General features: G+C 47.7%; 1 protein-coding gene across 6 annotated transcripts in view; it reads left to right on the plus strand.

Moving 5' to 3' along the window:
* Positions 1-12328, plus strand: part of Fmr1 (synaptic functional regulator FMR1) — a 43054-nt gene extending 30726 nt beyond the window's left edge. For 3 of the 6 annotated variants that reach the window (XM_070531618.1, XM_070531616.1, XM_070531619.1), the window contains 4 exons: positions 817-876; positions 4239-4319; positions 4620-4887; positions 6582-6775. In XM_070531618.1, coding sequence (XP_070387719.1) covers positions 817-876; positions 4239-4319; positions 4620-4887; positions 6582-6760 — 588 coding nt within the window. In that variant the 3' untranslated portion in view covers positions 6761-6775. Of the gene's footprint in view, positions 1-816; positions 877-4238; positions 4320-4619; positions 4888-6581; positions 6776-7767; positions 7989-11939 lie in introns of those variants that run through there. The other 3 variants (XM_070531621.1, XM_070531617.1, XM_070531620.1) reach the window with 3 other exon arrangements.
* Positions 12329-15231: the final 2903 nt, after the last annotated feature.

The raw sequence follows: 15231 nt of genomic DNA on the forward strand, positions 1-15231 counted from the left end.
TATTTAAGTGCTGCTGTATTACCCTTGGAACACTGCAAAGCTTTGGGGAATGAAAAATACTTTCTCTCCATCACTGTTCTGGAGGGATGAAAGTCGTAAGGGTTCCCTTGTATGTAGACCGATCAGAACTCTGGTTACACATGGGGTGGCTTCGAAGCTTGAGGCCAAGGATGTGCCTTGTAAATGTTGCAGGTGATAGTCGTTTCAGTGAGGGGAGAATGTTGAGGCTTGCTTTGTGAGGGGCTTGGATGCAAAGGCATGGTCAGTGCTTTTGGAAACTGTATGTGGGTATCTTTCTAGGTTGCCATGGTGAAAGGATATTTGGCGATGCAAGAATTGTACACAGCCAAATTGTAGTGGACGGCTTTTGGACAAGTGAAAGGAACGATAGCAGTGGCTTTCTGGATTAAGCACCAGTGGCATGAATAAACAAAACTCTAGCCTTGGCACACACTGTAATTGTTATCAGTAGCAGGGAAACAGTTGTGAAGTATACAATACACAGCAAGAAATTATTGGTCAAGCCGTTTAGATTTTGTTAGTGTGCTTATAAATCTTATGCTTTTCAACAAATCTTATGTCTTTAATGGTGATGACATGTCCTGCAAGTCAATTTTAATTGGTTTTTATGCAGTAGAACTTCACTTGAATGAACGGCTAAAGTCAGGCCTACATTTACTTGAATGAATGGCTAAAGTCAGGCCTGCATTCACTTGAAAAGCATGCAGAACAACAACTTACATTTCTGAACAGCATAAAGGTGCATCTGTTTTTGGGCCCTAGTGCGTGCAGTCCAAGAGTGCTTTATTCCAACAGTTACCCCATTCTACATGGCAAGGAAAAGCGGATGCATCAGACATTATTGGGCCCTCAATGGTGAGCTTTGTTCCATACGTATTGGTACAGGACTGTCAAAGCATGCCTGTTAGGATGGGGCACAGGCTTTCCTTCCCCTCCCCTCCCCCCCCCCCTTTTCCTTTTTTTTTTCTTTCTCTGTAATATGAGATGTTATGAAGCTTGCTGAAGGAGTAAAATTCTGCTGAATTGTTGGAACCGGAAAAGTTCACTCAAGTGAAGTTTTGTTCTGCGATTAGCCGGACTTTATACGTGGGAGCACTTGCTAGTTTGTCATGTTACTTTTGCACGCACCATGGGTCTCGGCAAGGTCATCTGGAGTTTGGTGAACTGTCTCTATCAGCATGTGGTACAGTTGGGCTGTCAGAGAGGATTGCATGCGCTTTCTTGTATTGACTGCTTGAGCTGTGGTACTCTTTCTTCGCTTGATCTAGGCCTGATTGCTGCATATCAGTTATAGCATTTTGTCAGAATTGTGCATATTGGTGTGTTTCTGAAAGAAATATTGCGTTAAATGTTTTTTATGTGTGTTGTGTGTGTGCTTGGAGTAAAGGTGCTTTAGGGAGTAAATGTAAATTTCTTGCACTTTACTGACAGTATTTTGCCTCATTTTCATGAGACACGTCCAGGTCATGAGCTGCAGCACATAGTTCCTCCTTTCTAGCCTGTAAGCACAGAGGTTAACATGTGGGATTGAGTCACTTGTTAGCCGCCCGGTTATAGGCTGGAAGGTTTTTCTTGTGGGCTGCGACTCGTTCAGCACCCATTCATAATATCCAGTCCACACAGCACAGCTACAATAAGTTGTTTAACCTCATAAAGCACACAAACTTGATATCCCAACTTTTCCAACCGGAGACTGGACAAAGCAATTGAAAGTTATTTTGGAGTTTATTGAACAGAGAAAGCTTTTGCTTAGCAGTTGTCTGACACCTGAAAAGCCATCAAAGTGGCCTATAATTCCACCAAAATGGCATATGGCAGCAATTTTCACTGCCTAGCACATGTGAGTCTTGTACAAAACTTTGGTTGCCATTATGCAGTGGCTGCAATGTAGTTACTCCTATATAAAATTTATCCTGATTCTGTATGGGGCATTTGATAATACACAGTCAAGTTAAGCAAGATCCAGAAAAAGTGCCATATCACAGTGCTGATTAATTTGTCAGTATTTGCCCGATTCTAACATGCCCCCAAATCAAACATATGCCTGCTTGCTACTTGTTCAAAGTAGAAAGCTAATGTATAAGTTATATTAAAGCTCCTAAACAAAGTAGAAATTTAACTTGAGAAACACCAAGAAAAAATTCAGTGCCGTTCCACTCTGGGAAGAACGATGACCAGCGAAGCTGTGAATGTGGTCCCCTTAATTGCTTAAGGCCTGCTTCACCTCCACCGCGGGTCGGCTCAGCATTGCACTATCTTCGGGATCAGCCTACGTATGAAAAATTTGTCTATGTCACTGGAGACAAGATCCACCAGAATCTAGCCATAGACAGCTTCGCTGTAAAATGGGCAAGGGTCCCGTGGCAACCTAGTCGTATGGTTTCGTAGCTTCACCGCAATACATCTGTGTTGTGCAGTAAAGCATATGAATGCCACAAACACTGTTGTGATTTCGTATGCTTTCCCTCTTTTTTTTCTCTTTTTTTTTATGTTAGTATTGAGTAAATATTGAATCATTGTGCCATCGTTAGTGCAAATCTTGCTAGGTCAGACTGAAAATAGGCATTTTCAACATGAGATGACTATCATAATGGGAGCAGCGCAAACAAAACGACGATGGAGTGAAAAGGACACAGGACGAGATGACAAGTGTTTGATGCATTCACTCTCCCCTGAGCTCTGCCAAGGCATGCTGCCACTAGAGTAGTGGCTATCCAGACCGTAAAGGTTGCGGGTGTATGCTCTTTAGTCAAGTTGGAATTATGTGGCTATGGCGGAATTTAGGAAATAACGGAAGTTTAGGCCCATAAAAATACATAAATGCTGGCCAGGGCCTTTGCTCAGTATCAAATTAACTTGAGTCGAATGAAGGGGAAATGAGGCATTTAAAATAACTTTATTTTTTTAAACAGTTTGAATAAGATTTCCATAGTTAATGTATTTTTACCAGCTGATTTCCAAAATACAATCGTATTTTTCCCCCTAGAATAAATAACTTTTTATCAGAAGCAGGACGTTCTTTCATTAGGCCTAATTTGCTAATTAACAAAAACTTGCACGGTAAACTACAGCACACAGAATCAATTCTGAATATTCGTGTTGTATCATAAGCTGTAGGTTGTTTCAAGTCATTTTGAAGCAAAGTCATGGTGGCTGTAGCACACTGAACAAACTACCTGTAGACTGCCTGTGGGTGCGATATTATATAGCAAAAGCTTGGTAATTTGGACATGCATTCCACTCTCTGCAAATGTGCGTACTTAGTCTGTGTCTCCTCATGTTGATATGTGAGTATTGAGCTGTCCCTTGCTTAGTTCGACCTACTGCTAGAGGGTGGCATACATGGGAGTGCAGTGCGTAATGGTGAATAAACTAAAAACAATACTTCCAACTTAAAATGGACTGGAACGATGTGATCACTTTGATAAGAGCTGTTCGAATGCTTCCCCTTTTCCATTTTCTTCCATGTGTACGTATATACAAACCACGAGTGTGGCGAAATTGTTCTTTGATTCTGCTTGGTCATTAAGCATGTCCTTGTTTGGATGAAGGAGAGAGAGAGAAGGCAAGAAGGAAAGACAGGGAGGTTAACCAGACTGAGTCCAGTTTGCTACCCTACATGTGTGAAGAGGAATGGGGAGTGAGAGAGAGAACATGAGTCTATAGCACTCGTGCACATACACTAAGTTAGGTGTAGGATGTCTATAGTTGGGCCCTCAAGTCTGTTGCCTTCAGGTAGTGGAGAAGCGCTCAAACTGCTTTCTGGGCTAATGAACTATGAGGCCAGGCTCCCAATATCTTTTCTTCTCTAAATGGCCTATTGTCCAGTCTATTGAAGGCACACTGGAGAGTCTGACATTGCTTATCAAAGTGAGAACAGCGGCACAGAAGATGTTTGGATGAAGGGATGTGTGTTGCACCAATGCAGCCAAAGCATGTTAATGGGAGGTGTTGCTATCCTTGCCGTATTAGTGTGGATATCCATGCAGCCTAGAAGGTGCTAGATTATACGCATGAGTCGAGCAGAAATATAGTTTCCATGCGACTTCGCTGCAGAGTGCAGTGAGCGTGAGTTGTTCTCTTTGCCTATTTGATAAGTTGACTTTTGGAATCCAAATTTAATGTTTACTGTGCACTTCTGTGTACTGTGCGCTTTGCAGATGTAGGTTTGTGTGTATGTGTATGTCATGAGCAAGCTTGTTATTTTTGTTTTGCAGGTACCCTTTGTATTTGTGGGCACAGTGGAAAGCATTGGCAATGCCCGCATCCTCCTCGAGTATCACCTGGCGCATCTCAAGGTGAGCCTGCGGTTAGGCCTTGTTTTTCTGACACACTGATGAGACCTTTTGTTGGTTTTGAATTTGCAGATGTACAAGCAGCCCTGGCTGTCATTTCTCATGGTTGAAACAAGTTCAGTGCCAGATAAACTTCAAGATTGTGCTATGCAATTCCCCCCCCCCCCCACTTTGTTTTTTTTTTCCCTTTATCTCCTTTTTTTTTTTAACCACTCAAAGCATGTGCCCTCTTGAATGCTTAGCCTTGTGCAAACACTGCTTAAGCACAGGGCTCATTGCCTGTCTTCTGTTCTTGGGTTGCAGGAGGTGGAGAAGCTGCGCCAGGAAAAGCTTGAAATTGACCAGCAGCTTCGGAGCCAGCTGGGTGCTCCTCCGATGGGAGGTGGGGGCCGCCGGGGGGGCCTGAGCTACCACCCCGCCTCTGAGCACCACGAGGGGGGTCCTCCTCCACCTGCTATGGGCCGAGGGGGCCGCGGCCGGGGGGGTGCCCCTCGAGGAGGAGGTGCCCCCTGGGGCGGTAGGCGCTGGGCCGCCGGGGGAGACAGCGGGGGACGCTACGGCTCCTCTGCAGGTGGGCAGCAGCACAACCGGAGGGGGGGCGGCAGCAGAGGCAGGGGAAGGCAGTAGTTGTACCTTAAAGAGCCTAAGTCATCTCAAATGCGGTGCCCAATCCTAGTGTGGAAGTTCACACTTCAGAGTGCACAAGAGCAAGACTGAACATATCCTTCACAGATTCTGTTGCTGTTATGAGAGGAGGGAAATGACATGTAAGCACTTTAATTCTTCTTGAATTGTACCGTGTGAACTGGACGTGTTTCGGATAGGAATGGTTTCGGTTAACAAGTGCAGTCCCATTAAACATTAATAAGGTGTGCACTTGCTAGACCAAGAACTGCTTGAAAAGCATAAGTCAGTGTATAGCACTTTTACATGAATCGAATTGCGCACGAAGCAAGAATATCAGCTGCTAGGGAGTGAGCCGGTTTCTTTGGGTATTAGCATAGGCACCTCTCAAGATGCTGCGATGTGCACCTACCTTTAATGGAATCACTGCATCTCTTTGGTGGAAAAGCCACTCAAGCAGTGTTAGATGCTGACTCTCAGTGGAAATGAAAAGACAGGGAGGTTATCAAACGTTTGTGTGGCCTGGGAGCCTGGTGCTCAACACTACGAACTACTACTGCCTTCTCGGATGTCACACTAACCATTACCTTGCCTGTGATGTAACACTCTAGTCTGCCAAGCGCCAAGTAGTGCTTGGCACAAATGGCATTGTGGGTGGCAGCAGGAAGACAATGGGCATGTCTGCAGTGGCGTCTCTAGAGTGTGTGTGCAGGCAGCCCTGTTGGCAGTGGAGGTGCTACGCCCAGTGCCAAATGCGGCACTCCCACAAGGACCCTCGTCGGTGTGCCTTGACAGTGTGGGCCAGACTGTGTGTGTGTGTGCCTGTGTGGTCGGGGAAACCTCGTGCCTGCAGCAGGGGCAAAAGGGTCCATGTAGGAGAGTATCACCACACACGCCGTGACTGGACACGAAGCCAACTTTGTGTGAACATGGTGTCTGTGCCTGGACCATGCAATAAATGAGGCTGGCCTCTTCTGTCACCTGGGCTGTGTGTGTGAGCTGCCTGGGAGGGGGGAGACCCTTTTGCTCCTGCTGGCCAGTGCACTGCTTGCTTTGGCTGCTGCAAGGGTCTTCCTCCTCTACGTCAGAACTGGGGCTGCAGGTACTCCACTGTGAGCTTATGCACTAACCAAAAATAGTTGAGCCAATTCATTCGCTTTTACTGCAGTTGGCTGCTCTTACAACTCTTTTCTTTTTGCTAAATTCTGCAGGGCAATGCTAAAATACTGGCACACGCAAAGCCGTGAATGGCGGCACCTTGGTGTCATGAACAGTGGATTGCGTAGCCACAATTGCACAATAGCTGAAGCCGTAGCATGCTAGGGTTGTAGTCTGAAGCAATCAATATTCGAGGTGTTTTTAAATTTTGCCCTACCATTTTAACACCATGCATCACTGCTGTTCTAGGCAGTTAAACATTTCTGTGGACTACACCATAGCTGCTAATTAGCAACATGATAAAAATGACTTAGTAGTGTGCATGGCAGCTCCTTCCCTCCTAATCTTTTTACTCATTCAGCTGCTCGCTGCACGTTCAAGGTGTGCTGAGCATGTATTGTGCTAGGGCTAAGCCCCTGTTGAGGTACAGTTTCAGTTTAAGGGCTGGCTGTCTTCATCGCCATGGTGCACCTCTGCCACAAGGGCTGTCGCTTGCAGGCTTCAGGTCCGACAGACAGAATGGTCCTCCAGAGCTGCCCAGGCGAGGCGGAGGAGGTGGAGGGGGCCGCGACCGCCGCCGAGTGACAGATGAGGATGAGTCGCTGCTGGACAGCCACGAGGTGTCAAGTGTGGCCAGCCTGGACAGGGGCAAGTGGCTCTAGCATTGCTATGGTGTTCATTCGCAAAACCCTCACGACAAGAAACGCGGCAGAGGATGTGTAGCTTGGGGGCAGCATTTAACGCAGTGTGCTGTTGTGTGACACAAGCAGTGGATTTGGGACTCTGTATCTTAAAATAAACCTGGCAGTTGAAACATTGTCACTCATTCTCTGAACTGTTCATTAAATGTGAAAGCCACTGAAGAGATTCATTGTAACCAAAAATAACTGTTAGGGTAAGTTGGCGCTTAGGCTTGCTGTACATTCTTGTTTTGGTGCATGGTTTAGAACAGGAAGATAGGACAGAGGAGAGACGGTGAAGCACTTCACTTCCTCTGTCCCCTCCTCTTTTCTTTAACCATGTACCACAATGGTGTACAGCAATCCATTGTAAGCAGCTTGCAAAGGGATGAGCCAAGTTAGAGTTCCATTGTAAGCAGCTATCAAATGGACGAGGATGGCATGGGAGGAGACAGGCAGGTAGGAAAAAAATTTGGGGGGGGGGTCGTGCCTTTTAGTAAACAAGTGCCTTTCAGCAAGCTGTATAGTAAGCTGTTAATCAGTGATTATACTATACAAAGTAAACAGTGCTGGTTATGACCATTGTTGCAAAAAAAAAAAAAGCACAAGACTGTCATGAGAAATATGGTGAAATGGCAGAAGTCTCTACTGTCTGTCAATACACTATTATCATTTTGTGGCAGCTTACAAAAGGTAGCTTGAAAGGAATGAAAGTGGGAGCTTTCCATTTGTTGGCCAGGCTTTAAATTAATTGGGAAAAGGTTGAAACTGAGTGCACAAATGGTAGCCGTGTCAAAGTTCAGTGGGAGGGAGCGGCTGTGTTTCCCAAGTGGCCAGAAGTGTAGAACGGGTACATCGCAGCATCTACTGAACAGTTACATGCAAGCGAGCACTACCAATATGAAGCGTTTCAAGAAATCTCCAGTGTAATTTAGTGCTGTGAGCACACAAGAAAGGGACTGAGTGTATGCATTCTTTTTCCTGTGCAGAGAGTGTGACTTCAACAGAAGGGCCACGCAACCGACGGCCCAATCAGAAACGCCGGCCCAGGCGCTATGGTGGCCCTGAGGGGGGTCCTCAGCAGTCACAGTCACAACAGTCGCAGCAACAGGCAGGCAGTGGGGACCGAGTGGCCGCACGCAGCTTCTCTGAGCCTCGTGACGCCAAGGAAGGCAATGCGGCCCAGCCGCTGCCTCCGAGGGACCGCAAGGCAAGTGCTGCAGCTGCATTTAGCCAACACGGGCTGCAGGAGCCCACAGCTTAGTGGCCCGATGGAAGGGCCGCCAGCTTTCAGAAATTTCTCCCCAAGTGTGATTGACCTTGTCACAGTAATTTATAATTATGGTCAGTTTGGGTCTAACCTAAGGATTTAGTGGCTTGCTATGCCTTTGAAGGGTTCCAAAACTGCTTTTCCAAAGCTATATGCATTCAACAAGTACAGTAGAACCCCGCTGTTACGTTCCTCACTGCTGCGTTTTCCCGGCTGCTACGTCATTTTCATCTGGTCCCGGCATAGTTTCCATAGGATCCAATGTATAAGGAACCCCCTGGTACGTAGTATCTGAAAACGTTCCCGCATGATACGTCGCAACTTAGCACCCCGAACCTGCCTGAGCTGACGTAGAAGCAGCGCGCTCCAACCGCCATTTTGACTTTTGAAGATATTGACCGGGCTTGGCCAGGCTTGGCTACGGAACTGGCTGCAAGAAGCTGGACGCCAGTTCGAGACGCCGCCACTAGGTGGCCATTCATGAAAAATGCTCTCACTATCATCACTGTGATTGCGGTCACCGCATGATTTGTTGGACAGGTCGACTCACGGAGGAAGGAAACTCGGGAGAGGCCCTGACGTCACTCTTTATGATGGTATAGCTAAAGGGAAGCTGGAAGTTGGCGTTGCTCATGGCGTTGCTCCGCCTCCGCCTATCGGGCCAGCTCTCCACTCTTGTTTACATTTCTCGCGAAACCACGGCGCGCTGCGCGCAACTGGGCTGCTCGGACGCACGCGCTGCGCAGCAATACTAAACAATCATTAGCACGTTAGCATGATTACGCCAAAGAGGGCAAAATTTCCCGCGAATATTCCTTCGTCCATTACCATTGCCGTGGCGCGGTGACGACGAGGAGCACGAGCCGCATGATGCCGGGGAGTTGCCAAATCCTAGCTTTGGAGAAGCCGTCGCGGCTCTGGACCTCCTCCGCAGGTACGCCGCACCTCACAGCGACGCTGACAGCAATGGGGCCTTCCAGGCTATTGAGAAACGTGTGGTGATTTCTAGCGAGCGAAAAAAAACGGCAAGCCACCATTCTAGACTTTTTAAAGTTCTAATAGCACTCTGTGGAAATAAATTGTCTATAGTTGAAGCTGCACTTCTTTCATTCATTTTCAGAGCTTTCCTCACTGTTGCATTTTCCCGGCTGTTACGTTTTTTTTCCTCGGTCCGATGAAAAACGTATGAACAGAGTTCCACTGTACAACACAGTGCAATAATTCACACCTATGTGGCTGACAGCACTGGTGGCTGCTGCTTGTTTCTCTTTAAAGGGACACTAAAGGCATATATTAAGTCAAGCTAAAGTGATAGGTTAGTGCTTGGGAATCGAAGCGTTGATAAGCCAGAATCTCGGAGAGGGTCGTGCGGTCACTATTGGCGGCTGAAAGCACAGTCAGCGTGTACACGCTCCGCATGCGATGGCAGCGCAGCACATGGTGCGTCATCTTCCGACTCGGTCATCGTCCGGCAGTTCAGCAGAAACCTAACAAATGATCTCGCCGTCGTCGAGTTCTGCGCATGTCAGTACGCAGTGTCAGCACCTCTGAAACTATCAAATGAGACGGTGTCCGGAATCGCAACGCAACCACTGCGCAAGTCTCGGCAGAACATTTTCCGCGTCGGTAGGGAGCACATCGGAAGACGACAAATCTTAGGCCTCCCGGCATCTGCTTGCCGGCATTCCCCAGTGCAGTCTGCGCGGGCACTGTCAGCGCCATTAGACACTTCACGCGATGTTTCTGTATGCCGCGTTGGATCACCGGAACATCGACACAGCACACAAAGCAAACGCCACCATGCCGACACCAGTCGCACAAACGAAAAACGTGGCCTACTAAGGCCTACCCGCAGCATCGTGCGCGAAGAAACAAATCAGCTGCTGGATTGTCTTGACATGGCTTACTAAGCTGAAACCGGAACTGCTGTAGAGCCACTCTATCGAACCAGGCAGAAACGATGATGATGAGCGGGAATTTGCAGTAGCGCGCGCCACTTCGTGGGGCAGCAAGGAGGCTCCGTTCAAAACAAAAATGGCATTCAGCAAGTCGAACCATGCACCGGTCAGAGTTGGTGCATGGTGCTTTCGATCGAGTTGGCTCAAGGAGTGTCAGAAAAATCAGACGAGAGGTTGCAAGGTGTCAGAACTTTTGGCAGTTGTTATACATTATGGTCTATGGGGAGAGCGACATCCCAGGCACGATCAAAGTACCTGGGATGTCGTCCCACGCTGCAGGTACCCAGCCCGCCAGCTGCCATGGGATGCTTGCTGCCATAGTGATAACGGCCTGTTGCTGTTAGCATGCGGTCTTCGTCAGTCAACCAGTCCGTGTAATATTTCCGCAGACGATCCTTGAAAGGTTTGTTGATGCAGACATCAAGTGGCTGCAACTGGCCCGTCATGCCGCCCAGCATGACAGCGAGGTCAGCGTTCCCTTGGGCGAGCGCAGCCTTCACGTTGTCCGGGAGTGATACGTGATATACGCACCACGTGATATACGGCACCGCGAACAAGTCGGAAAATGGTTGACGCCGTATATTTACGACGCCGTCTGTACATTTAAAAAGCGCCAATTTCCTAACTTTTTCTTCTCTGTCATGTGCTGCCACTATGTTGGGATACAGTGAATTTTTTTCGCGCACCTCCCTCTCTCGGTTTTCGTTGTCTCGTTTGTTTTAGTGCTAGTTTGCTCCCGTGCGTCTATATACTACCGCTCACGCATTGGCCTGCACGCGGGCGGGGGGCCGTTTGGGTTTTGTTTTGCGGGCGGTGTCGGTTTTCTGCGCTTGCGAAACTGATGGCTATCTCATTCCTAATCGCTCAAAGGGCGACCGCTTGTTTCTTGCTTGTTTAGTGCTCACAGGTATGCGCATCGGAAGGATGCCGCTGTGCAAGCGTTTCCATTTTTCTTTTTTTTTTAAGACTCGCGAAAACTAATTGCCCTAGCTGGTTGGCGATAAGATGAAGATTAGCGGAAGTTTGTCACACATGGTTGCTTTTTTTGATGGGCACACAACCAAACAGTTTTCTTGAGTGCGCGCACCTACGCAGTTCGATTACGCTATGGACATACGTATTAGTGTAAGAGCAGGAACATATGAGGCTTGCAAAATATTCTTATGTGCGAATTTTCAAAGCCTTGAACTATGCATAAAAATTCATCAAATTTTTAATTCTGATAATTTTATTTCCTTTTTTATTGTTCTTATTCATGAATGAAGAGTGCATATATACCAACGCATAATGTTTTTTTTAAATAATCACTAAGAAGAATCGGAATCTGCAATAAAAATCGACCCTGGACGGTTGCATGTGGTGAAAAAAAAATCGACCCTCAAAGGGGTAAGTTAAATGGTCTGCATCTGTTATGGCTTGCTTAAGTGGGTTGTACACTAAGCAAAAGGAGTGAAGAAATGCTTATACGTCCAATATTGCAGTCTAAATTTGTAATGACAAATATATACAAAAGTTTAAGATGCAAGACACCGCTCTATTTGCGTCACTGTAATGCACCCATTTCTTTCTCTGCAGTATGTTTACCATCCTAGGCAGGCCTTCACCGTTGTTTGTGGTTGTACCACATTCAGGTAGTGTTCTTAAGGCAAATAGAGTGCTCCTGCGGGGGGTGTCTCGTGAGTTTGCTTTCATTCCTGCCGTGATAGTTCAGTGGCTGTTGAACTTTGTCCTGGGTTCGATCCCGGCCGTAGCAGCTGCATGTTGATGAGGGCAAAATGCTAAAGTTCTAGTGTATTTGGTCAAAATTGGTGGTCAAAATTAGTGCGGGGTCCCGCACTATGATGTTCCTCGTAATCATATTGTGGTTTGGCACTTAACCCCCCTCCCCCTTTTTGTCTTTTTTTAATTTGCTTACCTTTATGTGTGTACGCAGTCCGAGCCAAAGGAACGGCCAGCCACTCGCAAGGTGAATGGGGAGGTGCGCACGGACGCAGCGACACCTGCTCCAGCAACAACTGGTGCACCAGCTAAGAACAGGCCACCACGCCAGGATGAGGCCTCCCTGGTGAATGGTGCCAAGTAGGAGGGGACAGAACCAAGACCATGGTCAAAATTTCTGCTGCTCGTGTGCGTGAGAAGAGGAGAGAGAGTGTAAAGCATGCCGGCCGCACAGCAATACGCGCCGGGGCCCCACTGCTTTACATTGAGTGGCATTAGCTTCTCCGACTATTTATTTTTTTGGTTTGTAATGTTCCGCGTGGCATGTTTTTTCTCACCTTGTTCATCCCCCTTTGTAAATAAACTGGAAACGAGAAAGCTCTCCCTCTCGGTCCCCCTTCTCTCTTTTCTGTCTCCTGCGCAACACTAGTGTTTCTGCAATGCGGGCATGAGTTGTGAGGATTTCAATGTGCTGCCTGCTTATCACTCTCTAGAGTCTGAAGCACACCTTCGTGTCTGCGGTGTGCATGTACTTTGCTCCACAGTCACTAGAGAAGGCTGTCGCATCATGTGCACCTCTTCAGAAAGCTCCTTGACGAAATGCACTGGAGCAGCAGAAGCAGTTCTAAGCTTGTAGGCAGAGGCGTGCGAAGTGCAGATGTTGACTCCTCACTTTGTGCGAGTCTCTCCGTGGTCAATTTTACGTAAACAAGGATACTACAATATTTGAGGTCAGAGCACATGCATAGTTGCATTAACATGGCATGTGCTCACTCTCACACTTTGGAACTACAGTTGCCATTAAAGCTGTCACCTTTTCGTGTCCTCCAGGCTACTCTTCTAAGGAAAGAGACCTGTCCTACAATGTTGCACGTGTATCAACTTGTGTAAGTGCGCTTACCTCTGAAGCAACTAAAGCTGCATGATTTGGGATTTCATGGTTATGCCTGCATTTAGCTGTCCGGTGCTGCAATGTAAGCATCTTTTCCATAAGCTGCTGGCAGCCATTTGTGTCGCATCTTAAAGAAATGTGGAGCTTGGGTTTTGTTCCATCTTTCTCCCCTGAAAATTGTTTGTACTAGTTATTTCAAAAGCAGCTTTTGCCACAGGTATCAAACCTTTTTGATATTTGTGACCAGAGCTGTGCAAGGTCTGCCTCCCGTTTCAGTCCTCCACTAAGGCTTTTTGCATGGCACATGGTGGGCTTTCCACTGGTCTAAGGAGCCAATACCCAGGCCTCCTCCTCAACCACAGGATGTAGTGTGGCATATGAACACCCTTGTTGGCATGGGGACGTTGAAGCAGTGCGCGGCATCCACTGACCAGCAGTGCCTGAAGACTAGCCTTGATGCTTCCAGCACCTGAAGATTACGCAAAAATGGGTGTGCCATTTGGGCCAAAAATTGAGTGCCGCGAGGAAGCCTTGACCATGTCTTTGTCTTGGTGGTTTGGCGCCACCGGTACTTCAAGGAGAAGACAACTGTAGACCCACGAACAGAATCCAGTGTGTGCGTTGCCCACACTGGCATGTTAGAAGGGTCCCATCCGTGGTGTCACTTGCCTGGTTCGACGCAGTCGAAACACACTGGGCCACTCTAGTGCATCGTTGTGCAAGGCGATGCGAAGTTTGTTGTGAACTCTAAAAGGGGTTCCATTTTGTGTAGGTGGTGAGGACTGTGGTAAAGAACATTGCAGTTTGTTTCTTGGCTGTGCTGAGGTTTGTGCTGCCCCTTTTAATTCTATGCGTGTGTGCGATTTTCTCTCAAGTGGACGATTCCCCATAATAGCGCAAACTGCACTGTAAATATCCAAGCAGCTTGCCACCATGTTCCTGTAAAATAAAAACGTTGTGCTCCTTGGATCTGGTGCCCCTTGCTTGTCCTGTGTTGAGTCAGTCAAGAGTGGGAAAATTTTAACTGCAAGAAATTGGCTGACATATAAGGCTTGCAGTCCAAATGTTGGCTCTCTCAGTAAGATTCTGTTGTGGGACACTAGCGATTTTTTATTTTATATATATATAATGTAACTGAAGTAACGTGCTGGTGCTATGTAAGCAATGGCACAAATGGGAGTAAGCGAGTACGAGTCTGCATGTTGGCTTATGAAGTGTGGGCCTTTATTTCGTAGACTCAAGGAAACTTCGCACATGTTGAGTTGTACTTGTCCCCTCGGCTTTGATGGCTTCGTACAAATGCGGAGAATCGATAATCGTCTATCATGCACGCCGTTGCGCGCCCAGTACTTAGGTTATGCATGTTATCGATTGACAGGAAAGTTGCGAGTGCAGTGTGTTAATGGAAGTGCAAGATGTATAAGGATTATTGTTTGGACCAAGCCATAAAAGGCGTTTGTAGAGTGCAACGTTTCATTTTCCATGACCTGCTTTTACGTACAATCGCTGAGAGCGATAGCCAGGCGCCGAGGAAAATGCCTCGGTCCACCGACTGGCAGAAGGATAGACAACCGAACAGAAGCATGCCATTTAATCGGGCCACATCAGCATAAAAAAAGTGGGATAGGCGTGCGCAAGCTCACAAGAAAATGAACTTTTACTGGTCCGGCAGTTTTCCTTCGGGGCGAGACGGGGGAAAAGGGGGTTAACCCCTGTCCCGTCGCGCCATCCGTCGGTGACGTCGGTGGTGGTGCCTTAGGTGATTGCTCGAAGTCTGACCCGGGCGGCATCCTCGGCTTGCCTGACGGCCCCAAACCTGATCGACCAGCTCGTCGGTGGTGAGTACCGCCTCCCATAGGCGGCAGCGGCAACGATTGAGCTCGGAAGTTTCTCCCTGGCGGCAGTGATGGTGCAGCAGTGGCGTAGGATCGCCTAGCTGGGGTAGGTGTGCGTTTGCAGTAGTCTCCCAGTTACGGCCTCTGTCTTGTTTAACTTGTGTGTTGGGGGGGGGGGGGGGGGGGGTCGTGTTTCCATCAGCTTAGTCTTATGCTGGGCAATGACTCTGAATGTGGTCAGCTCGTAAAAAATGAGTCCGAGGACACCTGGACCCCTCAGGCTTGGTGAAATAAACATGGTCTGCGGGAAGCATACGCCGCTGTGAACATCTCGGCCAAGTTTCGCTGTTGTACGCGGTGCGTAGAACTCGCAAGCTGATTACGAAGTCGCCTTTTCCAAACGCTCTCTTTTTAACAGAAGGCCTTGTTTTCACTCTTCTGGACGCTTTATTTTGTCATTCCCTTAGACGGCTGCTATTGGCCGATAGCTGACAAAAAACTGCGGTCTGCTACATGGCGTAGATACCGCGGTCACCGCGAGGTGCCACCACGAGTTTACT

Source organism: Dermacentor albipictus, chromosome 1 (assembly GCF_038994185.2).
Source record: "Dermacentor albipictus isolate Rhodes 1998 colony chromosome 1, USDA_Dalb.pri_finalv2, whole genome shotgun sequence".
Lineage (NCBI taxonomy): Eukaryota > Metazoa > Arthropoda > Arachnida > Ixodida > Ixodidae > Dermacentor > Dermacentor albipictus.